Below are 27,620 nucleotides of genomic sequence, written 5' to 3'. Positions count from 1 at the left end.
AGTCTTCTGGATTGAGAACAACAAATGGAAAACTTGGCTGCAGATCTGTAGTACAGAACTATGACCATGAGGGGGAGGACTCACTAAAGTTATTTCTTACCAGTGTGTCTGTTCACTCTCAGCAGTGCACTTGTTACTAACACAGTATTTCACTTCTGTAAATTACTTTTGCTTTCAGCATCCATGCCTGAACTAAAAACATACTTAATTTATATTAATGAAAACTGCAACACGGGAACAAAATATCCCAAAATGTCCCAAAATCAGGAAATGCTGCCGTGGAGAATTATTTCTGTAGGACTGACTCTTCCTGTACAGGCGGCTTATTGGGTTTTGAAGGATGTTAATGGAATGACAAGGGAATGAGCAGGTGTGGGCTGTAAGACTGTAACAGGGATTATCGTTGTTAATGAATGGTAAATTTAATTTAGGTTTGTAATGCAGATGTTTTCCAAAGAGGGAATTAAATCTGAAAGGTTATGTTTGTGGAGAATGCTTTCATTGTATTAGATTCTACCCGTAATTATCTCTACTCATCATAATCAGGCACTTGAAGAGAGCTACATTTGACTGAAAAAGCCCATCAATCCTTGTTTTTCTCTGCCACTTTCTCTGCCATTTTCTCTGTGCACTCCAGTGGTGCCACTGCCTTCATCTCTGCAGCAACACAGTTGTTTGTTTGTTCATTTATAGAAGCACATTTTTTTTCATCTGCCCACTTAAAGTGCCTTAAGGTAATCAACCTTACATAATCGCAGGAAATACCTTATCTGCATCCACTTTCTGTATAAACTGTTCCTCTGGAACAAAATCCAATATTGCAGGCAATGATTCCAGCTTGGTTTGTCTTTTCTTAAGTTGTCTCTGGAAAGAACTTCACAGTGCAACTATCACAGATCACACATTTCTGAGTGCTGCATGAATTCTTTGTTTAGAGCAATTAAATCTGCCATGCCAAACTGTGAAGACAAATAGCTCTTGCTGCGCTTTCACGCTCGGAAATACTTTTTCATGAAATACAATCACAGAAAGTTAAGACTGTTGTCTGTTTTGATGGATGATAATGCCTGTGCTGCTCCTGCTAATGTGCTGTATAACTGAGTGCCCATTGCCTTTTGCTGGTGCACTCCCCTGAGATGCAGACTGCATCTCTGCATTTGTAAGATACCAGCATGAGGGCTCACATCTCACAACAAAATAAAATACAGAAAAACCTTTTAAAAATCCTAGAATAAGAATTATCACTCTGACAAACCTGAGAACTGCCTAGCTTTAGTGTCACCAAAATATAATATTCATTAATATAAATGTGCAAATCTGTGTCATCTGACAACATAGATAATAGGATGTTCTACTATATTCTTAATTTAAATAGAAGTACCAATATAGAGATGCAAAAATACTCTGTTACAAGTAAAAGTCTCGCATTAAAAATCCTTCTTAAGTAAAAGCATATAGCAGTAGAATGTAGTTGAAGTAATAAAGTAAACTCCTGGTTTGGTCCATCTGAATGATATATGTATATGCCATCATCAGATTATTCCTTATGAAGCATCAGTGTGTCAGCAGCATATTACTGTCGTAGTTGCAAGTGGAATTAGTTTAAACTACTTTATCTACAGTTTTATATTCAGGGAAAGCAGAAAAAACCTGATGGTGTGTCACATAATTAATGGGAGAGAAAGGAGGAAAAAAGATAAGTTCTGATACAGAATTCTGTACAAACTTAGATGTTTTCAATCTTTGATTTTGGCAGAGAACATCATAATTGGTCCATTTATTGAAATGAAACCTTGTGAGAAATTTAAAGTGTTAAATCACTTTTTTTTTAACAACTCAGACATCTGAACTGTGCGTCCAACTACACACTGCATGGTGTAAGAGGCCGAAAAAGTTGGAAATCACTGGTTTATCTGCATGAACCACGTGCTGTATTTTAAAAACTTGCTGTAATATACATTTTTGACCATCTTCATTGGAAAAGCTGTCAGTTGGAGTGGAAAGTACAATATTTATCCATGAAATGTACTGGAGTGGAAATAGAAACAGGAGAATATATATATTTAGTGCAGATACAGTCCAAACGATACAAAATATAGAGTAAAATGTGATTCATGATCCCGTTTCTTCTTGTTCATCCTCCTCTGCTGACATCAGCTTCCTTCTAAGCTGTGAGATTTGTCCCCGAGGAGCCCTTCAGGAGAACCATCTCATCCTCCAGCAACACTGTCATAGCTGGCCTGAAATGACTTCTTCATTTTATGTGGTTTCACTGTTGTGGTTTTCAACCAACAAGATATTAAAAATATTTCTGTAAGCCTTGGGAACTGATATAACTTGTGGAGGCCATTTGTTTTGAAGACTTTGTTTGTAAATCAAGTTTTTTGACCTTGTGAACTTGTTCGCAATGTGTCTTATTTATCTGCTAGAAGATGAATCATGAGTGAACGAAGCAGTCAGCAAAACAGCAGACCAACTTTCCCTTGAAAGGGAGGAACTTTCTGTATAATATCCTGTTTCAGAATCGGTTTCTGGTTTGCACATGTGGCTGCATGAATCCAGAGTTGTCGAATAGAGCAGTTTTACAGTGTCTGAGATTTAGATGAGCTGGTGTGCTTGAGCAACCATGAGTGAGGCAGGGAATTCACAGATCTGCATATTTTAGAGGAAGCAACAGCGTAGAGTTACACCTAAGACATTTTAAGATTGGAGGGGATTATTTTCATGGCAAAAAATATGTGATTGTGATACACAGAGATGGGGTATGAGGCGTTAAATCAATGACCGGAGAGGGACTTTAAAATGTATGCTTTAGGATAGGGGTTGTGATAAAGGATGAAAGGCGTCTTTAAGGTCAAATCCTTGTACAGCCAGCAGTTGTCACATTATCCAAATGATAATAAGTAGAAAACAAATGCGATAATAAAAATTCACATTGAGTTATTCACAGGGCCAATAGTATGGGTACAAATGAGTTTGTCTGTCTATTTGTACTGCTTGTTGGCAAATTGTGTCTGCTGCCAGACCAATGGCACTTTGAACAGAGCAGCCATGACTGACTGGATCCTCTTCAAATTCCTATCTTTGTACAAATGAGAAAGGTCAACCAAGGTCTTGTCTGCAATTTTGCTGCACACTTTGATGTTGCCCTACAATTTATTCATATTTTTCAGGGTAAGTGACTCATACCAGCTGACAAAATAGAATGTGAGGACTGACTCAGTTAAAACTAAAATAAAACATTTTCATTAAGGTGTTGTCAACAACAAAACTTCAAAACTTCAATTAAAAGCGCATTCACAAGAGGCACAGAGGTCAGCTTATTATCGATTAAAGTTCCAAGATCTTTAATCAGCACAGCAGAGATGACCCTTAGTAAAATCAATCATCATCTCTGTAGCTTAGGACACATTAACGTCCAAGAATGTCTGTGAAACTCCACTACAAGGCTGCGATCAGTGCGAAAGAGACACAATGAAAAAATTGTCCGCAATATTCATATTATTTGCTTTTATGAACAATCATATATGAAAACTTTAGACAGACTATATTGAAAATACAGACCCCAAAGGAGGAACTCAGTGCAACAAAAACGAAAACACTCGTGATCACTGACACACGTGAGAAAAACTGTGATTATGGGAACAAAATTGAGTTCAGCTGTGGTTTCTAATAAACCTAACTGCATGAACATGGTTATAAAATGACCCGTGAATGCCACAACTGTCTCAGATTTGTATGTGTAGACTGTGTCTATGAGCATGTCTGCATCATGGCTCCACATAGAAAAGAACTGGATATAATCTGACTTTGATACTTCCCAAAGATGGGAGAGGATACAGGAAAATAGGTGACTAACTAAAAATCTGTCAAAACGTAACTGAAGCAGTAATCGGGAAGCATAGAAAGCACCATAGTACCACTCATCATAGCTGCATTGGTTGGCCACCTAAAGTGACATCACAGTCAGTGTGCTACTTATAGACAATAGCTTTGAACAACCTATGGGATAGTTGATTGGCACAGTGGTGATCAGTGGAAATCAGACTATCTGTGACAACTCAAACAGTGTGAAGGACACTTCATAACATCAATATCTATGGACAGCATCCAAGAAAACACTCCCTTGCTCTTTGGCAAAAAACTGCCAGATGAAACTCTTCAAAAGGTCATGAAAAGAAGCCTGATGAACGAATGAAACATCTATAGGTCAGACGACACAACAAATAAATTGTTTGGCTCAGATGGGGTGAACCTGACCAGGACTACCACAGTGAATGCGTAGTCCTGACAGTGAAGCACAGGGTTTGTGGCTGTGGGACTGCATGAGTGTAAAAGGGTTGCAGAGATGACATTTATAGATGCACCATGAATGAGGCTGACAAAACAACTCCCAGTCTGAAGAGAATGATAATGAAAAGCACACGTCCAAAACTACACAAGAATTTCTACAGAGCAACAAAGTGAAAACTATGACCTGGACAAGTAAGACACCTGGCATAGATGCAGTAGAACAGTTTTGGTGCTCAAGTGGATCTTACCTCATTTAAAGATTGGATACCTTATTTAAAGAGAATAGTAGAGTAACACAACCTATCCTGAAAACATAAGCTGAGAAAAATTATTTTGCACAAATCTCTCATCCTAACTCAAAATTTTCCTTAGATGTGAATGTGTGTGTAATTATTTGTCCGTACATGTAGCCCTGTGACAGACTGGTGACCTGTCCAGGGTGTCCACTGTCTTCCCTCTAAGTCAGCTGGGATAGACTCCCACCCCCTGTGACCCTAATGAGGATTAAGCGGTGTATAGATAATGGATGGATGGATGGATGGATGGATGGATGAAGCTCGCATCCTTGGGTCCCTGGAAACACTAAGAATAAACCATTACAAAAAACAACTTTCATAGCAAAATATTAACTTATTTCTTCTCAAAATATGATTACTAACATTAGAAATGCTATCTGATAAAAATAGATCATTATTATTTTTTGAAAATGTAATTTGGATAACAAAAATGTATACAAATTGAACCTTTTATCCCAAATACAACACACGTCAGTACTTAAATTCTTTTTTTCTTTTTTTTTTTTAACCATCCCTCAATTCTGGTATCATTTAAATTTTAGCAATTTTAAGTAATGTGTTATATTTACATTTCTCATTATTGTAGCAATGCCAAATAATCTTTAAATATTGACTGCCATTGTTGTGTGAAAACTCAACACTGATGTCATCCAAAGTTATATTAAGCCTTACTGTTCTGTGTAACCATTTTTCTGTCCTTTCCATAATTTAGTGTTTTACTGTGTGGACAAGAAGAAATCGTGAAAACAGTAAAACCTTATATATGTAAAACATTAACAGAATTAACTGAAGAAGAAGTGGGTGGTGCATATTATGAGAAAAGAAGCGTCCCTTATAAAATAATAAAGCACATTTAAATTTGTCCTGGGAAACACCGATTAAGATTGATCAATAATTTATCCTCCAGTATATTCCCATGCAACATTCTGCACATTTCATGTATATATATTCGATATGATGACATCGATTATCGATTGCCTGTGTGCAAAATGTAAGCAGGTTGTCTGCATGTAAAAACTATCTGAAGAGACCCAAAGTAAACTGGTCTCCATCCTCCCTCTGTAATTGGTCTAAACGCCCCCCAGAAGTGAGCATGGCCCAGTCTGAGTCTGACTTCGCTGCATTCGGCGGCGCAGCTCAGTCTGCCGCCTCGCTGCGTCCAAACCCACATCCATCCGTCTCTCCATCTACGGTGCTGCTGGCAGAATTACTAATGCCTTCCACGATATTTGGAAAATTTCCAGGGTTTGTCCGATAGGCGTTGCCTGATACGAGCGCCGAATTTATTCCTTCAGCAGCTGATGTGAGATGTTCTGCATTTGTCATGGCCAGAGGTCTGTTTCCATGGGGGTTCTTCAGAAAGCCTCTGTACAACCAGGTAAGCTTCTGGGAAATCCCTCTTCACTCTGCTGTAAAGTCCGATTGGGGATCAGTGTGTGTGTGTGTGTGTGTGCATGGAGTCAGTGTTACAGGTAAATCCTGCCAGCGGAGATGCGACTCATCACTGTTTCATCGCTTCACCTTCATGTGTTGCATTTGCATCGGTGGTCGTTTGCAGAATCTTGTGGCTGCAGGTTTCTCAGAATGATTCACTTGATGCTCGACGGCTGAAAGGAATCAACCATCCTCCTGATCCTGGTTGCTGTAGCAACCCCTTCTATGCTGCATCTAACTGCTACAGGCATATATATATATAAAAAAAATAAAATGAAATAAAAAAACATTTAAAAAGCCTGTGTCTGAGGCTGCAAAAGTTTAACATCATCTTATATTTACATACTTGCTGTCTCCATAGCTTCTATGTGGAGGAGTCACCACAGCATATAGAGTATTTGTGAATTATGTTTTTTATCATTAGGAGTTCTAGACCTGTATTTGATATGCCCTGATCGTGCTCATCTGGGAAGCTGTTGAAGAACATTATGTAACAGTTTGATGTGAGCGAAATTAGGTGAAGTCCACAGTGGCATTCTTCATAAGTAAAATTAAACTGCTGGGGAAGCCCCTCAAGGACACGTGGAGGTCTCAGGAACCCAGATGCAGAACTTAAATCACTGGTGAAAACTCAACTTGAACATAAGGCTTTTAAAAAAACTCTTATCTTCATCGTCACCCTGTTCTAACTGGTGGTTTTTCCTAATTTGAATCACTCAGTTGAAGCCGTTTGCTTTTCTAATTTTGGATTTTATCTGAGCTGCTGCTGCTGCTGCTTGCTTCCTGTCCGTACCCATGCATGTAAGAGATAAAAACTGTCAAGTGTAGTGAAAGGAGGAAGAGACAGCCGGTCTCCAGGGACAGCCCCCAGCATCGCTCAGTTTTCTAGGCCACCTCAGCCTTCCAGTGACAGCTGAAGAAGTGTCATTCAGTGATCCTGGGAGAGAAGCTATTTCCACGCAAAAAAACGATCAGACCTGTGAAGCCAGGAAATTTTGGACTTATTCACATGTAGATTCTACTTATCTTTCCATCTGTAGACTTTGAAATTAAGATTTTATTATGTAAAAGTAACAGAAAAAAGCCAATTTGTGTCTTCATTTCAGAGATGCTTCAGACACTAAGTGTCAAGGTGAAGTGATTCAAAACGCTTTGTGCCATTTCAAAACTTAATACGATGCTTACATTTATGTTAACAGCTCTTGACAGCAATTCAATATTTTAACAGTCATTTTAGCACTACTACGGTTTATTTTTCAAATTTCCATTTCTATTTAATGCCTCTTTGTAGGTTTGTTTCACAGATGTACATTTTATATAGTAATCTGCTGTCTTTTTAAACAGAAAATAGAAAAGAATAAATCTGTGTCAAACAATTTGTAAGAAAAAAACTGCAAAAATAATCCATGGAATGCAGAGTGAACACATAGATCAAACATGGACCTATAGTTTTCTCTTGTCAAATATTACTTAAATGATTACCTTGATGTATATCTACATGTATATTACACATGTATATTAACATACAGGTGCTAATTCAACAGTAGCATAAAAAAAATGTGCTTCAGAGCCCTCAGAGTGTAACATGTGTTGCTCTTGTTGGATTTGGCACTTTCACATTTATAATGTATGTACACATTTTACATTTAAAACCATTTGCATTTGATAGGAGCTAAATCCTAAATTTAAAAAAAAGACATTCACCGACAAAAGTGCAAGGATTTTGTCTCCAAACTGGAACATTTCACCATTTAGACACTGTGATTTATCAAGCATATATTCTCTCTATATACTTGAGTGTGCAGCATTTTTATCGTTCCTCCCCGATCATAAATAAGTTACAGAAACTGCCAACTGTTGGCGTTTTATTGGCCACATTGCCACTGATTCTGCAAAAACCACTGGCATGCGCTCTCCACGTCACAGAGATAGCAGTACAAGCAATGGAGAGAGTCCACTGCTTGTGTTTGTGTGTGGAAATGAAAACTCAGTTGATTTCACTGATGCTTTGTACTGTAAATCTACACGTAGCCTGTTACCCAGAACCACAACCTTTATTCTGCTCTGATTTTGCAAATTACGCCAACTGTCGGATCAACTCTTGGAGGGGGCTTCCCCTGACAGGAAACTGCAGTCTGTGGAGAAATGAATCCATGCAGTCAGTTACTGTGGGGACTGTTGAGCTCCAAGCACCTGATGTTGGATTGTAGATTTCTAGCTTCATGACAGCTGCTGATAAAGTATTGTTCTTGTGTGTTATTGTCGCAGGATTGAGTCAGCATGGAAATGCGTGCTTGGTATGTGCGTGGGGGTGGAGGTGGAGTGTGTGTGTGTGTGTGTGTGTGTGTGTGTGTGTGTGTGTGTGTGTGTGTGTGTGTGTGTGTGTGTGTGACGGGTGGGTTGCCTGCTGTCTTGGCTGGGATGAGTCAGATCTTTGTAGTGACTTGCAGACACTGTGGCATCATTTTTCCTTCAGAGAGTCTGAAGGAAGAAGTGGCGAAGCCTGCTGGACTCCCTCAGGAGGTCCTTCCCACCAACACTTTACCTGGATCACTTTTTATGTGCATAACCTCGTTTTACATTTGTAAGTGATATCAGACGAGCTCTTGCTCCTGCAGCCCTCTGCTCTTTTGTTTCCCTGTTTTCATGTCTTTCTCGGCTCTGCACAGCAGCCCATTAAACGGCAACCTCTGAGGGATAGCTTTATAATCATACATAATGGATGAATGGTGTGCAGGCTGCAAAAACCAAGTGTCAGAACAGTAATGTGCTGCTCGTGATCAGCTTTAATCTTCTCTCTGCCTCAGTAGCTCAACATCAGGTGACGCTCTCTAGCAGCACAGTGTGTCCTCGATCCTTTGCGAGCAAATTCACAGAACCTTCAGAGTTAACAAGGTTTGAATAGAGGCGCTCTCGAACAGGGCTGTGTAGAGGAAGGAGATCAACCAGATAAAGACGGAGCGTTTCTTTCCACCCACCTCAGCATACAGCCACAGCTCCCAGTCAGTCTCTAATTAATAGCTGTCACAGCAGCCACAATCAATATCGCCTCATTAGCCATGTTTGTGTAACTCTCTTCTCTCACAAAGGTCAATAGATAATCCCGCGGATAGAAATGCATCGGCCAGACTTGAAATAAAAGCCACAAAGTATCGATTAGAAAAAAGCCAACCATACATTTGTTTCCCCCATAGAGTGTTTTTTCCATAATGTTTTTGCTGTTGATGCATTACACCTGCGGAAAAATTGATGGGACGTACAGGCAGCACTTAGTTGTGTGGTCGCTGCTGTAAAGTTTGCTGTGGGTCTGCATGGTCAGATTTGTAAGAAAACCAATCAGTGTTAAATAACTCATCACTAACAGTTGGATAGTTTTCTATTTCTGTGACGTGTTCACAGAATGATTTGTATGTGTGCACTGCAATATCAGTATCTGCTAATGGAACCTTAATGGAAGTCACCAATCATAAAGCACTTTTAAAAGGTACTGAGAACACGTGATATTTGTAGCATTTGTATGATTTAATGACAGTCCTAAAAATATTTCTGTGAATGCACAACATTCTTTCTTTGATTCTAATTCACTGAACATGATCCCTGAATAAAATTAAAGCTGCGCTAATCAGTATTTTTAGATTAACCCTCCGTAGCCCCAAAATCCATCAGCGGGTTTGAAAGGCATGTTATCTTTGATACTGGTCACCCAAATTAAACCATTATTCAGAGCCAGAAACTGTAAAATTAGAAATATTTGTCAACTTTCAGACCGTTCTTGAGCAGCTCGTGTGAGGTGCAGTTCTGTCAGGGAAATTTACCAAATCTAAGCTTTAAATTGTGATATTTCTTTAATATCACTTTAAATTTTACAGGTCTATTTTTTTTTTTAAAATCCAGAAATAAACTATTTTTCTCAACCAGATTCAGTAAAAAAAAACAAAAAACATAATTACATGTTCATCACTGCAATTGCCAACCCATGCATGGCTCAGCAGTGACCAACAGTCAAATGACAAAAATTCAAGGACTTTTAAGCTGAACTGCAGCCTGTGTTTTATATGTGATAACAAGTTAAAAAATACCAGTACCTAATAACATACCTATATGTACATAATGCAGATTCACCATTTTTCTTTCGTAGTATTGGTAACACCTTTGGGTACTTGGAAAAATGTCTCATACCACCTCATGGCAGCAGTATTTTCTGGTGGCAGCAGCCTCTTTCAGCAGAATAATGCTCCCTGCTACACTGCAAACATTTTTCAGAAATGGTCTGTGAAACATGACAGAGTTCAAGGTGTTGACTTCCCCAGATCCTGGACTGATCAAACTTCTGTTGGATGTGCAGGAAAAACAAGTTTGATCCATGGAGACCTCATCTCACACCCTCCAGAACTGAAAGAAAAAAAAAAGCTCTGCTAATGTCTCGGTGCCTGATACCACAGTGTGCAGGACTCAGTGGGTCAGAGATGTGTTGCTGGCACAAGTGCAGTCTACACAATATGAGGCAAGTGGTTTTAATGTTGTGGCTGATCGGTGTGTAGTTATGGGAAATGCAGTTAAGTAGCTTTTTAATGTTATTCATTTCAGTCTTTTGATTTCGTGGCCCTGAATTTTAATGTTAAAATTCAGTCCTACTATCCTCAGTAGTGTCATTTTTTTCACACCAACTGTTTTTAGTGAAATAAAAAAATTACATCTAATTGTACATGACCTTCACAACCCCAAACAGTAAAAGACGCGTTTTGGTGAACATAGTGAAACATTTAGGACTGGATGTTTCGCTCAAGAGTGGAAAACAAAACAGCTAAAATCAGAGTGAATATTGGACTCGCATTTGTCAGCTGGCCAGAAATACAAACAAATGCTAATGTTGTTCCATGTCTACTTGATATGAAAACTGTGTGTTGTCGTCTTTCCAATTTCAAATTCATAGCATAATGATGCCAGTGCTGTGTAGTATGATGCTCTTCACACAAGTGCCTAAATGCACATAAATGATCCCCCAACAATGTCAGGAAAATACACTAGTTACTGTTTTCCTGAAAAACAGGATATTGTAGAAAAACATGAGATTAAAGGCCGCTGCATGGAGTGAAATTCGAAAATTAGAAAATAGAGAGTGACATGTAATGGTTGCCTGAAAGCTTACTTCTGCATTATCGGTGGTGTTAAAAGCAGAAAATGGATGGAAGTTCCATTTAGGGAGAGATGAAAAAACATGACAAATACAGTGTCATCTACTTTTCATTGTTGAAAATAATCTCCACATATTTACATTTCTGACATTTGTTAAATTGTCTTACATGGTGTTAAACTGTTTTAAAACTGCTGTTGGGTCAAAAGAAGAAGATGGAGTGTTGAGTTTCACAGAGAGGAGATGGAGAGACTTACAACAATAAATAAATTGGCAGTGAAAGGGGCAGAGGGTGGCAGCAGGGGAAGTCCATCACTGTCACCACTGAGTGCAAGAATCATTAATAGACGGGAAAGTAGGACTGCTACAAAGTCTGTTGTTTTACACTAATGTTCTCCAGTTGGATGGGCGCCATTATGGATCCGGGCAGACTGTATATTTTATCAGCTGGGGAATTAGAAGGAAAATCAAAAGACAAGGTAATGAGTCTGCAGTCGCTCTAAATGCTCCACAAACAACATTTACTGTTAATTACCGAGCACCTATTTAGAAGCATTTTGTATTAATGATGCAATAGAGTTCAGTTTGGAGCTCATTTGTATTCCACTTACTCACCGGCAGACCAGATAAATGAAGACTGATTTAGTGGCTTTTATCAGACTTTAATTTCTGTAAAAACTAATTTTAATACACAGGGGCTTTCTGAAATGCACCTTTCACTATTCTGCTGTTGAGATAAACCTGTATTTTAGTATTTTTATTTTAGTACTATCTCAAGATATATTTTCTTCCTGATGTTTTCAAACTGTAATTCTTCAGTTTACTTGACAATAAGACAGATTTTCTATGTTAGCAAGGATTTTATCACAGGTTTTTAAAGCCTTTAATGGCCTGCACATGCTTACATTTGTGACCTTTTAATTCCTTACGAAACTGATCACTATCTGAGATCCTTTGGCAGGGACCTTTTGACAGCTGACAGTTCTTCAATCTCACCTCATGATCAGAGGTCATTAAGCATTGAGGCCTTTAAATTATGCAAATCCCTCCTAGAAGATCTGCGATTGGCTACGTCAGTCCTCTTTTAAAACATTGAAAATGTGCTTTTATAATAAAGAATTCTCTTAACCGATAGATTATTTTATCTTGTTCTTTAAGTGTTTTGTATATTTCCTGTGTTGGTCTGCTTGTTGTTTTATTCTTTATGTTGTGATTATTTCTTTTTGTTCTTATATTTGGTGTTTTTGTCTGCTTGGTTTCATCCTTTGGATCTCAGTCTTTGCTTTGTGCCTTGTATTTTAAAGGTAGGGTATGACTTATTTCTCTCAGGAGATGGTGGAGACCAAAAGTAGTGCAAAAACAACAGTGAAAATTGAAAGGAGAAGGAATTAAAGTAATCACGAGTCCAGAAACATAACGGGTAATGTTCCTGTTTGCTAACACCTTAGCTGTATTATGTCTTTGAGGTGATAATAGGCCATGTAAATGCTGCGTTTACAAGTTAATCTGCTGCCCTCAAATGGCCAAAAATGGAATGGTAACAGCGGCATTTTTTCAAAACACTTCACTATTTGACTTTGATTCATCTGTTCACACACAGGGACATCATCAACTTACCATGTGAAGTGCTGCACTGACCATCAGCACTGATGTAAAGTCAATAAAACTCTAACTCTACCTCTTCTGCCGCTGCCTCTGCAAATTAAGTAAGACAAGATAAAGCTTTATTAATCCCAAGGGAAATTCTTTAAAAGACAGTATTAGTTTATTAAAATGTGCCAAAACAAACTGCACATTAAATTGTGCTTTAGAAGATAAATATTAACAGTAATCAATTCAACTATTAAATAATTTTTCCTTAGTGAAAATTCTTTTGTTTATATGAGTGTTATATATTTACAAAGGCGTATTTTTCCAATGTAGATTATTATTATAGATTATTGCAAGAACATTTACAAAACTTTCACTTTCTGGTCTGACCCAGTATCTCCCTGATTAAAGTGTATTTTGCCTCTAGATTGACTGGCCATTTCCGGCCATTTCATTTTGCTGGGCCCACATCGACATTTTTTTAACCACTGACCATATCTGCAGTTATAGTCCATATATTGCTGTATTCAGTACAGTTATACTTTTCCAGCAAACCCTGACTGGTGTTTCTGGGACAATCACAGCCAAAGCTGCCTTAAAGTAAATGAATACATTATACATCACAGACCTTCATATTTGGTATTTCTTTTACTTGTGCTTTCCGTGTTACTATAGTGCCGTATTTCCTCAATGCATCAGGATAGACACATTGTGTTTTGCACATACAATTTGGGATAAATCAGAGATTGCATTATGGAATTAGATGAGCTCAGGTATCATCTCCCATTTAGTTTTACTGGGTGTACCACAATATCTCAATTTAACCACTTTTTCAGTCAAACATTTTCATACAAGCAGCCATTTCACACGTAGGAGACTTTAGAGAATAAAAAAAAAATATGCTGTGCTTTGTTCTACTTCAGGTGGAGGCATTGTCACAGGTGTACCACTTCTCCAGGTCTTGCCTTTGTTCTAATATGTGGAAGTACGAAGCGTGTGAAGCAACTCAAAAAGGTCTGAATGGGATACGCTGAATGCTCAATGTGAAAACTACAGGCTTAATTAGTCTTGCACTCCAATTAGGTTGGGAGATTTGCAGAAGACCAACATTATTTTTAGTAACAGTCTGAATTAAAGTAGGAAAAGCAAAGGTCCCCCCACTTTAATTTCCTAAAGCTCCTTAAACAATAGATCCTACAACATTCCATCAGCGTCTCCGTCAGGCGAACATCGATCGCTATCAAACTCAGGCCTCAATTTGTGAAAATTCTGTTTAGATTCTGTACACTTAAGAAATACTATTCATGCAGTGGCACTTAAGTAGTGTCTCCAGACGTTGCAGAGATCCATCAGAGTAGCAGAAGATATCAAACAACTATTTTTGCAGGCTCATGAATACTAAACTGAATGATGCATAAAATCAGTGGAGCACCTCTTTAAATATAGAACAGCAGCAGTGCAGTGAAGTGTGCGGGACAGCAGGTTTGATACTATTTCCAGGTCATATCCTGTGGTTTTACTTTCACACTTTACATTGCCTCTAAGTGCTTTCAGGTTAACACAAAGGTCACTGCTTTGCTAGAAGAAAAATCCAGACAGGGACATGCTGTGTGCTCATTACATGAAAGACTGATGAACTGGCCTCAAGCTACAGTCACACCCGCTCATTATTCTCCATTATGATGTATGACAACGAAAAAAAAATCCATCTCAACAGGTTTGCCATTTTAATGCACTGGAACATCCAGAGATAACAGAGTGAGCTGCAAATGATTTAATGAATGAAGGCTGACTTAAAGCATTCGAGTGTGATTTTTAAGCTATGTTCAGTCTAACAGTAATATAAACATTTAAAATGTGTTGCTAACAGGCCAGATTCTCCTACCTACACATGAAGTACCTCTTCTTCTCCTGGCTGGCAGTGTTCGTGGGGAGCTGGATTGTGTATGTGGAGTATTCAACCTACACAGAGCTGTGTCGTGGTCACGACTGCAAAAATTCAATAGTGAGTTTTCAAATTTCCCATATGTGCCCATCCAATCAGATCTTGTCATAGAAAATCTATATTCGTAATACTGCTGCGGTCATATTTCTTTCCTTTTGTGACATCTACCCATCTCCACTGTTTTTCAGTGTGACAAATACAGAAAAGGAGTCATTGATGGTTCAGCCTGCAGCAGCCTGTGTGAGAAAGACACTCTTTACCTGGGAAAGTGCTTCACTGCAAAGCCCAACAGTCAGGTCAGTCCTTTTTAGATCAAACACTCCCCTCCGGTCTGCTTTTTATTAATCCAGCTGCACTTCAGGCCTGCCTTGTTTATTTTAGGTTTACTCAGGGAGCTGGGGAGACCTGGAGGGGGTCATTAAGTGCCAGATGGAGGAGGCTCCTCATTACGATCTGGGAGGTGACATGGAGCCCAGGAAGGAGGCTGCCACCTTCAGCAAGCCCACCAAGGGAACCTCTGTGGAGAAGTTCAGAGAGATGATCTTCAACCACCTAAAGGTCAGGAAGACTTCATTAGAGGTCTCATGCGGTGAAAATCCATTTTTATTATGATTTGTGGTTGTTATAAACTTGGAGGTGTCAAGTAAGAGCTGTGAGAATATGAAGGCTTTTGATACTGCAATTCCTCTAGCCTGTCTCAACTAGATGGCCTCCCAGCTTTACAAACCATTAAGAATTATTCAGAATATTTAATTCTATGTAAAAACTGGAGAACCAATAGTCGGCAAGTTAAAGATGTGTACATGAGAACCATCTCTGAATGTTCCGTAGCTTTACAGCTTCCACAAAGCTCTGACCTGTGGCCATATAATCAATGTTTATACTAACATTAGCCACACAATGTGCTAACACTAGGGTTCAGCCTGTAGTTGTGGTAAAATTGCCATCAATAATACAATATTCCACTGGATCTTCAGTTCCTCAGACGCTGGAAGTGCATGGAGACTCTTGTGTTCCCTCTTGCAGCCAATAGAAGAACACTTGGCGTGTTTTGCTCGTGGCTGAGGCATTTTAGAGTTTGCAGAAGCAGCTCTAGATAACAAATAAAGCAGGCAGGCCTCCTGGAAGCAGCAGGTAGTGAGAGAACAAGTTTGTAGAAATGACAACCAGCAGTTTGTTAGGTGTGAGATAGCACCTGGGTTACATCATTACCGGTATGTAAAGCTAGGAGGCTGTCTAGTTGTGCAGTCGCTTGAGGAAAGGCAGGTAATGTTTTCATTGCTAAAGTTGTTTTTTTTACACCTGTAAGTCTATAAAGATAACAAAATAATAAAAATGGATTTTCACCATATGGACCCTTTAAAATTGGCAAGGACTGATTTGGTTTCTGCATTCATTTTGCCTTTTGTGCTTCAGTGCTGCCTTAACTGTTTACTTCTCTCCTGCTCTCTGTGCTCACATATACTGTGTTGTAAAGCAGCCAAATTCCCATTAAAACTGTTCTCATTTACATATTTTTCTCTTTCTGTTGTCATTAAATAGTATGAAATAGGTACTGAAACACAGCACATTAAGGCTACATGTTAACCAGCAGCCATCTGAGAAAAATAAAGTGTTAAGAGCTGAAAAATGGAAAGACACATTCTGGGCCCATGTGAGATTTTCATTAATTTGCTGAAAAGGGGCACAGTATTAGACCTTTACATACCAGATGAACTCAACACTGTAGGACCTAAATTCAAAACTTGCCTTGTCTTGAAACCTTTGAATTTCTTTACAGGCCAAAGTGGGGGATCAGGCCAACCTTGCAGACCTGGCAACCCAAGTATTGTCCATAGCAGATGCCAATAAGGACGGCCATATCTCACTGCCAGAAGCTCGCTCCACGTGGGCCCTGCTGCAGCTCAATGAGTTCCTGTTGGCATTAGTCCTACAAGACAGAGAGCATACGCCCAAGTTACTGGGCTTCTGTGGAGACCTGTATGTGTTGGACAAGGTGCCACACTCTCCCCTGTATGGGATTAGTCTACCTTGGATCATCGAGGTGTGGATTCCTGCTGGTCTGCGCCGCAGCATGGACCAGTGGTTCACCCCCTCCTGGCCACACAAGGCCAAGATCTCCATTGGACTGCTGGAGCTGGTCGAGGACATTTTCCACGGCACTTTCGGCAGCTTCCTCATGTGCGACGTGAGCGCCACAAACTTCGGCTACAACGACCGCCATGACCTGAAGGTGATGGACGCACGTTACATTGTTCCCGAGGCCATTTTCCAAGAGGAAATCAGGCAGCAGCGATGTGACGTAGACGAGGACTGTCTGTACGGGGCCGACTGCCTCACTTCCTGTGACCTCACCAAGCATCGCTGCACACCAGAGGTCACCAGGCCCAACTTAGCCAAAGCCTGTGAAGCACTGAAGGACTACATCCTGAGGGGAGCACCGTCTGACGTGAGCGAGGAGCTCGAGAAGCAGCTGTACGCCTGCATCGCACTGAAAGGTTCAGCAGAACAGATGGAAATCGAGCACTCACTCATTCTTAACAACCTCAAGACTTTGCTGTGGAAGAAAATCTCTCATACAAAAGACTCCTAATAAATAAGCGAGGATTGCACTCTGGCACACAGACCGTTTCCTGTCGCCTGTTTTTTAAAAAAAACAAAAGGACAATCATTTTCACTGTGGAAACTGCTATATTACTCCCCTTGTATCAAAAACTTTACATGTATAACTGATGTATTTTAGGTTAGTTCTACTGCTGTCAGGAATGTCACTTTACTATTAAATCATGTAATACATCTACTTTAAGGTTACTGCAGTAAACTAAGAAAGCGCAATTTTTTCAAACCAGGACAAAGACAACTTAATAAACTTAAGAATCAGCACTGTCTACATTCTCATACTTTTAATTTCGTTGTCACTCATGACCAACTTTGACACTGCTAATACAAAAATGACCCAAGCAACATATAGAAACTTGTAGGTGGTAAGTATGTCTGCTTGCAGCAATACTTAAACTTAACTGCGGGATTGAACCAAACTAAATACCACCTCATAAAATAAGTGTTTTTAAATTGGTATCAAGAGGCTCATGTCTCTCTTTAAAAAAAAAAACAGTGTATATTAAGTGGAGTTTGAAAAAGTACTCAAGAGGATTGACTCTTTTTCAATAGATTTATTAGCACAAATTTCTGCCTTAGGAACATAGCAGACCAACACCTCAGTCTGCAGCCTCCTGTTCCTGAGCCCGAAGGAAGCTGGCCTTCTTCTGGGCGACACGGTCTTTCCTCTGGGCCAGGGAGAGCTTGGCACGGTTCCACCTGTCAGAGAAGGACTTAGAATTAGCATCTCAAGTGTCAATTAACTGTGTCAGAATTACTGTAAAAAAACCTAGATACAAAAGACAGGTGTGTCAGTGGGAGAGTTTACCGCATTTCGCATCAACAGTCAAGAGGTCAGACTAATTATTCTTCACCAGGTTTTAACAAGCATTCCTGAGATCTTATAATAAACCACAAGAATAAATCAAAACAACAGCAAGTGTCAGTTCTCACCTCTTCTTCTTGACTTCTTTGGGAGGCTTCTTTTCATGAACTGGGTTCTCACGAATGGAAGCATGAGCCTTTTTGTACATTTCCTCAATCTGAAATAAAGACAATTCTTCAATCATAAGTTTGAAAACAAACTCTTACTCCTACAATGCATAATCTTCCAATTACATACATTTTTATAAATTGTTCATTTGCAGACAACTGTACTGTTAATGCTGGGCTCTGATCACTTTGGAAATGCAGCAAACCAAATCTGAAAAACTAGACTATCAGCAAGCTTCAGCACTTTGTTATGGAAGTCCACAGGCTTCAGTCATTTTCTTCTTTAACTATGTTAGCTTTATTGTTCACAAATTATGCATTTGACTTAAAATGCCCTCCAAGATGCAGTTTCTCCATGTTTGACTGCCATGGGCAAATCATGAAGCTATTATCTAAATCCTGCTCCTGTAGCTTGTGTAGTAGCAAATCAAACTCCAATTTGACAGATTGTGTGGACAAATGTTGTATGTTGAGATTTACACAACTCATTATGAAAAATTGACATGAAATTTGTGAGTGGCTGAGAGAGGGGATCAGAACTGCATCTCAAACTGTTACCTGACATTTCAAAAGATCAATACTACTGCCACTGGGATTATGCTGTTCAAATTAATAAATATCAATTATTCGGACAAAAAGGGGATCTTCTATGGCTGAATTAATGGGTCTAAAGGTCGATATGGTGGTCTAGCTTCCAAACATCATCTAGGCTGAATTCAGACAGATCTGGTGATCTGACTTTGAACAAACAATTTTGACTGAAAGGAAGCTTTGATTCATGGGTAACTCATTAAAAAAAAAGAAAATCATATACAGACACTGTATCAGGATTTTTCCTGAAATAATGGCTCTCGAAGGGGTGACTGTACGACTGTGAGCATTATTGATAGAGCTGAAAATGAAGGCATTTAGTCTGTTACCTCAATTGTCACAAATCTGTGCATTTACCTGTCATTTTGCAAAATTTGATCAACAGAAATGTCTATAATATTAGTGGAAATGAAGCCCCAATTAACTGGTTAAAAAAAAGGAAAAAAAATGTGACCCTGGCAACATCAATTTAAACAATTTAAGAACACTATCCACCTACTAACAGTTTCTGTCCTAAAATACAGACTCAAAATGTCATTTAATGAAGCACAAAGGAAAACCAACCGAATCAGGGGTGACTCCATTCTTGATGAAGCGGGAGAACTGCTTCTTGTAAGCATCCTCATCCTCTTCCATCAGGTAGCTCATATACTCCGACACGTTGACGCCCATGATGTGCTTGCGGTGGACCTCAGCGTTGAACTCCTTGCTCTCTGCATCATACCCAGGGAAGCGCTTGGTGCTGGAGGAAAAAACATCCAAGGCAGGTTTAATGAATTAATCTGTTCACACGAAGCAAATTCACACCTGCCACTACAACATCTTTGCACGTACGCTGCATTTTAATTGGTTCTTGTCAAATCTATTCTGACCAAACTGAATGTTTAGCATATGGGAATGCTCAACAGATAATGAGGGTGACAGATGTTGGCTGCTGTTTTCACCCAACCTTCTCAGGGAACCCTGTCAGGTCCAATATGAATTTCTGGAAAATTAACCTGATGAAGGGATCTTTTTCATTTAAACCAAAAGGTATGAATTAATTTATTCCTCTGAACCCCAAAATACACTCCATATATTTTTAAATAGCCAAAACTACATCATTTATTAATCAGAAACATTAAGAAAGAAAGAAGAAAAATTTGACTTTCATCTTCTTCAATATCCTAGAACAACTCATCTGATTTTTTTCCTTAGTCTTAATTCATAAAGCACAAAATACTTATGAGTTCTCTATTTTTAGCTATGGTTGTGCTGTTTCCTTTTTACTGCAGTGAAAAATTAATCAACTGGGAGGAAAAAAACATGATGGAAGCAAAAATGCCTAGAACATGCTGTGGGTTCCGAGGGTTAAATGTCAAAAAATTGTGTTTCATTATTTCTTGGTCACCATTTTACGGCACATATTCTCAACAGATTTACTTTCCTGTCAGTACTTCATGTATACAGATCACATCTGTGCATGCCAAGTGAGTGATTAAATCCAGCACCAGATGTTTATTTTGCACAGCTGGGACAAGTGACAAATATGCCAGCTTTGTGTCGTCGTCTTCTAACTGCTGCCGCTATGAAGACTGATCTGACAGGCTGATTAATCAAATTCATAGCCTTCTTTCACACAGACAAGCAATTCCACAGGTACATGGCCAGGTGGTAAGAAAATTATGGAGATAAAAATAACAAACAAGTATCCAACCTGAACTCACAGCTTCCTCCTCATTCAGACTCTCGCTGAAAGTAACACTGTTAAACAGCAATATAATTATTTATATTCATGCCTGTTCCCTCAAGGTAGGCAGCCTCTAAACCTGCACTCCATGATCATATGATACATTTAACATTCAGATAAGACAGCTGCAGTTCTGACCCTGTATTTCTGACTGAGGTAAAACTACTAACCAGCTGTGAATTTATTATTTGTATTTAAAAAAAATAATCTTTCCCACCTCTTTTGCAGCAAAAAAAGGTCTAAAATAACATGCCAAAATTAAAATGGCTGTATTTTCTCTATGATACAGACTATGCGCATGAATAAAATCTTGCCAGGAAGAAAAATCATTTCAGTTGTCAGCTGGAGATGACACAAAACAGAATATTATGGCTTTTGAAGTCAGAAAAAAAATATTTTGTCTTCCTCATGTTTTTTTAAACTGTATAAATAATGAATATATAATGTTGTAATTCCTGTAACTTTGTTACTAAATATAGCAAGTCCTGTCTAACAGTAGTCAGGATTTTCGACAGCTTGCATTTAGGCTGCTTTTGTTGCAAAACACATAAAAGAAAATCCTTCGACAAACTTCCTGAATTTAGTAATACCAAAATATGTCCAATTCAGCTGACAACCAGCTGAAAACCATAGTTCATTATTCCACTGAGCGTTCTTTGTACATCCTTTGAAATAAATAGAATAATCTTGATAAAAAGAATACAACTGGACCTGTTCATTCCAAAATTGTGCTCACTAAAGCCATCCTTACTAACGCTGTGGTATTTCTGTAATGACTTTAAATATAACAGGGTACCTGCACACTTCAGCTGAAAAGCTTTTCAGAGCTAGTCAACAGGAAGATAAACCAAATTCATGAAAAAGACAAAGACTTACGATGATAGACTGCAATGAATCGTCCTTTTTCCACAGTACACTTGTCATAGATGGAAAATCCCCAGCGTTACTAATGACATTAATAACTGCGTTGTGTTATCGACTCTGTTAGTCACAACAGTGCTGAGTTGCTAAAATGCTTTCCATGAAAAAAGGCCAACAGTTCACCTTCAGCAGAACAACAAATTACAAAAAAACTTTCATGGTTTCTAGATTTTAACCTGAACTGTCCAGGGGGGTTGAAAGCTTTGTTCGCTTAGAAAAATAAAAAGAGGCCAAACAATTCTATTGGACCCAGAAGCTGCTTAACAGCCAAAAACAAGCAAAAAAATACAACTTTGAAGGTCCTTAGACAGGTGTGATTTTCAATTTTAGCTGAAAAACTAATAGAAACTTTAAAGCTCACCAAAAATAGAAACTATGTGCACTATATGTAACATGAATCTGTGTTTTGAAGCAAATATGTGGTATGAAAACCCAACATGTTTTTCCAGCATTTGTAACTCCTGGGGACACTTGTAAAAACGTACATCTTGATTGTAGTTTGTTTTTTCCAATTTTCGTAAAGTACATAAGAAAATATATACCATGTACACCATTACAACATAAGCAATCCACATTTCCTATGTTCTTTTATGATTTATGGCACAATAATGATCTCATATTGAGCAGATAAATATACTTTTTGTTTTATCTACTTCTGTTTCCATTGAGGTGCAGAGCTTTTAATTGCAGTGAAGAATGAGCCCACAGTTAGTAAAAATGTGGGGTTCAGAGGGTTAAAATGTAACCACCATATTTATCCATGTCAATCACAGAATTGTTTTTAGTTGCAGTCCAGAAACTTTTGGACTTGTCCCACTCTTGCTGTCTATTCTGTAACAATGTTATTTGAAGACTGCACCACTGCAAACCTGACTTGCATATTCTCACACTGTATGGCCGAGCACAGCACTTCATCACATCCGGCTATGTCTGAGTAGGAGGTGTGAGGTTACCTGTGTGGGATGGACAGGCCTCCATCTACAGCTCCCTTCAGAGCACCGAACACCTTGTTGCCTGTGGTGGTTCTAGCGAGCCCAGCATCCAGGTAGCAGGTGAAAGCGCCTGGCTGACCATCAATGCTCTCCACGTTGAACTCGTCGCCTGTCACCTCCACCTGGCCCTCGTACACCTTATCCAGGCCAAACTTGTTCAGAAGCTGAGGAAAGACAACTGCATTATTTATGATGTCTTCCACAAGTTAGCACAGGAAAATCACTTTCTGTGACAAACGCCTTGATTACTATGAGCCAATTTCAGCAAATCGAGAAAAGTTTAAAACGAGTCAAACACTTTCCAATAACCTTATCACACTCATGACGCACTAATAAACAGAGTTATCAGAAGTGTACGTGTGAGCAGGTTTATACGTACTCTGCGGGCCAGCAGCAGACCAGTGCAGTAGGCTGCTGCGTAGTTCGTCAAGCCCACGGAGATTCCGTACTTTGGCAGCTCGTGTGAGTAGGCGGCACACACAATCATATCACCCTCAATCTTGGCATAGGCGATCTGCAACACAATTACAAAATAAAAATCACAGTTTGTTCACAGCGGTGTTCACTACTGACAACATTTCTATCGGTTACAGGTTTTGTAAAATCCCTGACATTAATGTGACACGATGGTCCAGCAACAACTTTAACAGTTACATGACCATGTTTACTATAACCTCGGTCCTACAGGCTGAACAATATGTAAAAGTGGCAATAATCAGACTATTTTGACAAATACTGCAATACAAGTCGTTATTTTAATGGGAATGGTGATTCTGCATTTCCTTTGCACTAAAACAAAAGCCAATATGATACCATTTTTGCTGCGGCCTGAACCAAACAAGCACAGTCCCCAACATCTGGAGAATCTCATTTTTAAGCAACGGGATTTCTGCAGCACTGTATTGTTCATTTATGATGTGCAGTTTTGTATAGACAGACTTGTCTCATGAGCTGTGTCAGTGCTGGAGAATTCTCTAAATTAAACTTCCAATCCTGATACAGGGGAAACAACAAAAACAGCTCAAGTTCATTTGCATTTCTTTAAAGTGCTCTCAATCATCTCAGGTGGTGCTAAGCCCAGGACGCTCTGACGATGTTCCTGCAAAATAGCGACGGACAAAATGTTTTGGTGGAACATCTGCATACAGGGAAGCGAGCACAGTAGTTTAAATAGCAATTTCACTGAAAGAACTACCCAAACCTGCCTCATTTCATGACCCAAATAATCAGCAAAACTTGTCTTTTTCCAATGTTTAGGCTGCTACTGAGATTGTTACTGTTGATTCCCGTAGTAAAGGGGATTTTTAAATACAGCTAAACACAGTTAGCAGAAGGGGATGAGAATTTCACCTGAAATGTGCGGTGGAAATGGCAGGTTTCTACACAAAGTCGGCATCCGGAGAGTCAGATTAATAAGAGCACGTTGTGGCTACAGATAATCATCGTTCAGATACTGTACTACGATCCTTATCAATGCTGCCTATTGATCCAGTTATGCTTTTCAAAGAGAAAAAACTAAAACTAAGAAAAGATACAACACTGCTTGATTTGGTCTTTTTATTTTCCTCTCTGTCGCTCATCACTTTAAAGCAGCAAATTTAATACAGGGCTATTTCTTTGATAGTGTTTTTACTGTTTCATAGTTTTTCTTAAAGAGAACGGAGTGCTTTAATCACTCTTAATGCTAACGATGAGCTAGAAAATGGTGAAAATAAAGCTTGACAGTTAATCTGCAGCCCCCAAATCACTTAACAGTTCTGATGATGCTCTGAAACCATTAGCTGGCTAATTATTAGTTTTAATCATTAACCCATGTGTGTCTAATAAAGCTAACTGTCAGGGCTCTACGTTGCTAGCATACTTTGAGCAATGAGAGCTAAACTACAAGCTAAGCTACAAGCTAAGCAGTGAAACTTGCATTTCTCTGCTTGCATATGATGAACTTTCATTGGATGCTTTCACAGATTAATCAGGTTTCAGCTCTTATATGCAAAAGACATGTTGCACATGTGGCTACAAGCTTTGCCAGCATTGACTCAAGTGAGGTATAGCATCATTTTAAAATGCTTACTTCTCTCCCCAATCATTAGGAAGAGTATGCGAGTGTGTGCTGCAGTGATGCAGATTTTGAGAGTTTTCCTTGGTGCTCACATTCAGACTCTGTCAAAGAACTCTACTGAATTTGAAAAAGCGAAAATGCATTTCAGACGAATTAGAACAATAGCTGGTGAGATAGAACGTGCAAGATAATGTCTAAGTCGCAAAAATAAATAGAAATGTATGTTCTTATTGCTCCAGTACCAATAACATCGGACTAATCGATCCTCCAGTATTTACAAATGTAACTTTGGATCTCATAAGTACCAGATTTCAGTATGTTACGCTCGTAGGGACACATTTTGCTTTTATCAAAATCTTTCAGCAACTGTGATTCCAATGTGGCACTCTGCCATACTGTGATTTAGACTAACTGTTCAGTGCTACTGACCAGTCGAAAATGTAATCTAGTAAAACAACCGGCTTTTATCCCTTCAGATGCATACAGGTGAATCTCTTTGTGAGCTTACCTGGCAGATGATGTCCCTGTTGGAGAAGCGGACGATCATGCGGTACTTGGGTGTGTTGTACTTGTTCTTATCTTGAACAACCAGGCGCTTACGAGCAAAGAAGTCAGTCTTTCCCTCTAAAAGGACACAAACATCAGTTACTTGAACAATAATGCTCACAATAAGCCGAACTTGTGGTGAATGTTAGCGTGGTTTACCTCTCCTCCTCCTGAATTTGACCTGGTACCTCTTGAAGTAGGCCTTGTTCTTCACCACTTTAACAAAACCCTGCAAAGGAATAAGCACTGCCTTAGCATCAAACACAACATTAACACAAGTTAATCCTGCATTTGCTGTGCGTGCAGTAAACGGGCTGTCAGTGTCAGAAAGACATGCAGCACTCGGCTAACATTAGCAATGTGAGCCAATGGAAATGAACGAGTGGAGTTAGCACAACTGCTAATGAGGTTTGACGACAAGCGAACAGGACCAATGCGAAGTTGTTTAAATTGGAAATTGAGGGGTTGTGAGTTTTAAGGACTGACTGGCTACAAACATGAAAACATCACAGTAAATAAGTTTACACACAACAGGAAGCAGTACTTTTGTGGAGGCAGCAGGTAGGCCACGTTTAAGCAGACCGGGTAGGCATTAGCAGGACGGAATCTACCTTCATCTGAACACCAGCAGCGTGTTTTCAAACATCTGACACCACACAGCACTAAATGTAGGTCTTATGTACGCATGTAGGCACATATTTGGACGGATTACCAACCATTTTGCAGTCTTTTTGTCTCCTTATGAAGGAGCCCGGAGCCAAAGACTGGGGCTTGACTCCGCTGCACTGGAAAAAGGAAGATTGCCGTGCGCATGCGCAGTAAGTAGCGTGTGACAGGATGAGCGCAGAGACGCCATGCTGCCGCGGATTCACTACTCTGCCCCCTGTCGAGCTGGGGCGGACATTTACTCACATTACTCTACTTTGTTCTTCTTTTACTGAAGCAGGTAAATGATTTACATCTGTCAAACATCTTTCAGAATCTTTATAAGACATGTTTATGTTGGTTTATTAGACTTATTTAGTATATTAACATTGTTAGCACTCAGCTAGCTAACATCAACACATTTCCTCAAAACAAGGAAATGACCTGAGGAGATAAATTCAACTTCTTATGTCCCTTCATGTTGTTTTCAAGCATTTTCTGTGCTTTTCCATATATAAAATAGCAGTTTTCATAAATTCCAGACAGCAGACTCTATTTCTTAAGGAAGCTTAAGTTCTCAAATGTGTATAGCAAAATATTGCAGATCTTTTACCAGTCTGTTGTTGCTACTGCAGTTTTTCTTTGCTGTCATCAGGAGGGGCAGCAGCATCAAAGCCAGTAACACTAAGAAACTAAAATTGATAATAAAGGCCTCTAGAGTTGATGAGGGAGAAGAAACTTATCTTCTGATCTGTTGCATTGTGAGAGTTTTTTTTTTAATCTTATTCTGGCTTTCTTTTTCATTATTGTACTACTCTGTGCACTTCATCTATCTATCTATCTATCTATCTATCTATCTATCTATCTATCTATCTATCTATCTATCTATCTATCTATCTATCTATCTATCTATCTATCTATCTATCTATCTATCTATCAAGCTACTATGTGATAGACTGGTTGGTTTTTCATACTCAAAAATCCTTTGTCAAAAACAAAAATGCAGCTCTTTTTTATCCAGCTTTTGCTCCACTGTCACCACATATTATCTTATGGAATGCTCTAGTAGGAACAGCACAGGTTTCAATTTCAAAAGGACATTCTGTTTAATTCTTTCATTGTCAGGGTATCTATCACACTGTCATAGGTATGTGAGAAACTGCACTTTTTCTTCTCAGACAAGTAAAAATGTCTGCTGTGATTTTTTTCCCTCAATTTCTTAAAAATGACAAAATCGTTACTTCTGAATGCAGCTTTGTAATTCCCTTCCACATTCCCTGAGCTTTTACATACGTTTGGTCATATCTTTCATAAATGGTGCTTTCACGTTACTGCTTTTACAGACTATTACTGGATTGTATAGCAGCTAGTTCAGAGCAGTTCAGCAGCTCTCAAAATCAAAGTTCCTTTGTCAAAAACGAAAATCATGTTTTTTAACCTGCTATTGTACAACTGTGTGTACACACATAATATCTAAAAACATCTTCAAAAAAGGCATCTTTTATGAAGACATCGCTGGAAAGAACAGCTGCTTCAGTTTCATGCTAGCCTCTGAGTACTGTGCACTCTAGCTCACTGTGACTGACATGTATGGGCGCAGGTTTTGTTGGAATTTTGAGTATCAAACACTTCATTTCCTACATTCCTGCAATTTTTATGTGTAATAATATTGCACGTTGGTGTTAGGTCCTCAGAACTGAATTATTATGTTGCTCTGTGAGGAGGAGAGCATCGTTGTTTTTGCCTAATTTACACATTGTCCCCTTCTGTTAGCAATGTCAGCGGTGCTGAAGTAAAAGGTGGATTTATTGTACTGAAGGAGTGAGGTAGAGAACTAATAAGTGCAGAGTGAGC

At 39.0% G+C, this 27,620-nt stretch overlaps 2 protein-coding genes and 1 long non-coding RNA gene across 3 annotated transcripts; 1 reads left to right on the top strand and 2 right to left on the bottom strand.

Moving 5' to 3' along the window:
* The first annotated feature begins 5,687 nt into the window (after positions 1–5,687).
* dipk1a (divergent protein kinase domain 1A) lies at positions 5,688–17,580 on the top strand. Its single transcript, XM_023287495.3, has 5 exons — positions 5,688–5,967; positions 14,618–14,752; positions 14,881–14,988; positions 15,074–15,250; positions 16,473–17,580. The coding sequence occupies exons 1-5, from the start codon at positions 5,914–5,916 to the stop codon at positions 17,283–17,285; spliced, it is 1,287 nt and encodes a 428-aa protein (XP_023143263.1). The 5' UTR covers positions 5,688–5,913; the 3' UTR covers positions 17,286–17,580.
* Positions 9,282–15,093, bottom strand: LOC118471425 (uncharacterized). The gene is made up of 3 exons (XR_008604554.1): positions 14,953–15,093; positions 12,775–12,852; positions 9,282–10,415 (listed from the first exon to the last, which is right to left on the bottom strand). It is a non-coding gene; the product is annotated as an uncharacterized LOC118471425 (long non-coding RNA).
* Positions 17,581–17,850: 270 nt separating the features above from the next.
* Positions 17,851–25,965, bottom strand: LOC111579955 (60S ribosomal protein L5). Its single transcript, XM_023287496.3, has 8 exons — positions 25,838–25,965; positions 25,281–25,350; positions 25,084–25,199; positions 22,896–23,030; positions 22,478–22,680; positions 19,439–19,616; positions 18,245–18,333; positions 17,851–18,010 (listed from the first exon to the last, which is right to left on the bottom strand). The coding sequence occupies exons 1-8, from the start codon at positions 25,838–25,840 to the stop codon at positions 17,911–17,913; spliced, it is 894 nt and encodes a 297-aa protein (XP_023143264.1). The 5' UTR covers positions 25,841–25,965; the 3' UTR covers positions 17,851–17,910.
* Positions 25,966–27,620: the final 1,655 nt, after the last annotated feature.

This window comes from Amphiprion ocellaris, chromosome 2 (assembly GCF_022539595.1).
Source record: "Amphiprion ocellaris isolate individual 3 ecotype Okinawa chromosome 2, ASM2253959v1, whole genome shotgun sequence".
In the NCBI taxonomy this organism is placed as follows: Eukaryota; Metazoa; Chordata; class Actinopteri; family Pomacentridae; genus Amphiprion; species Amphiprion ocellaris.
This window is presented reverse-complemented; position numbering and strand designations above follow the sequence as displayed.

Coding starts and splice junctions, on each gene's coding strand:
- dipk1a (XM_023287495.3), top strand. CDS start 5,914: ATGGCCAGAGGTCTGTTTCCATGGGGGTTCTTCAGAAAGCCTCTGTAC. Junction 5,968..14,617: donor GAAAGCCTCTGTACAACCAG/GTAAGCTTCTGG, acceptor TGTTGCTAACAG/GCCAGATTCTCCTACCTACA. Junction 14,753..14,880: donor ACGACTGCAAAAATTCAATA/GTGAGTTTTCAA, acceptor ACTGTTTTTCAG/TGTGACAAATACAGAAAAGG.
- LOC111579955 (XM_023287496.3), bottom strand. Junction 25,200..25,280: donor CAAATTCAGGAGGAGGAGAG/GTAAACCACGCT, acceptor GTGTCCTTTTAG/AGGGAAAGACTGACTTCTTT. Junction 19,617..22,477: donor GGCCTGTCCATCCCACACAG/GTAACCTCACAC, acceptor TTTTTCCTCCAG/CACCAAGCGCTTCCCTGGGT.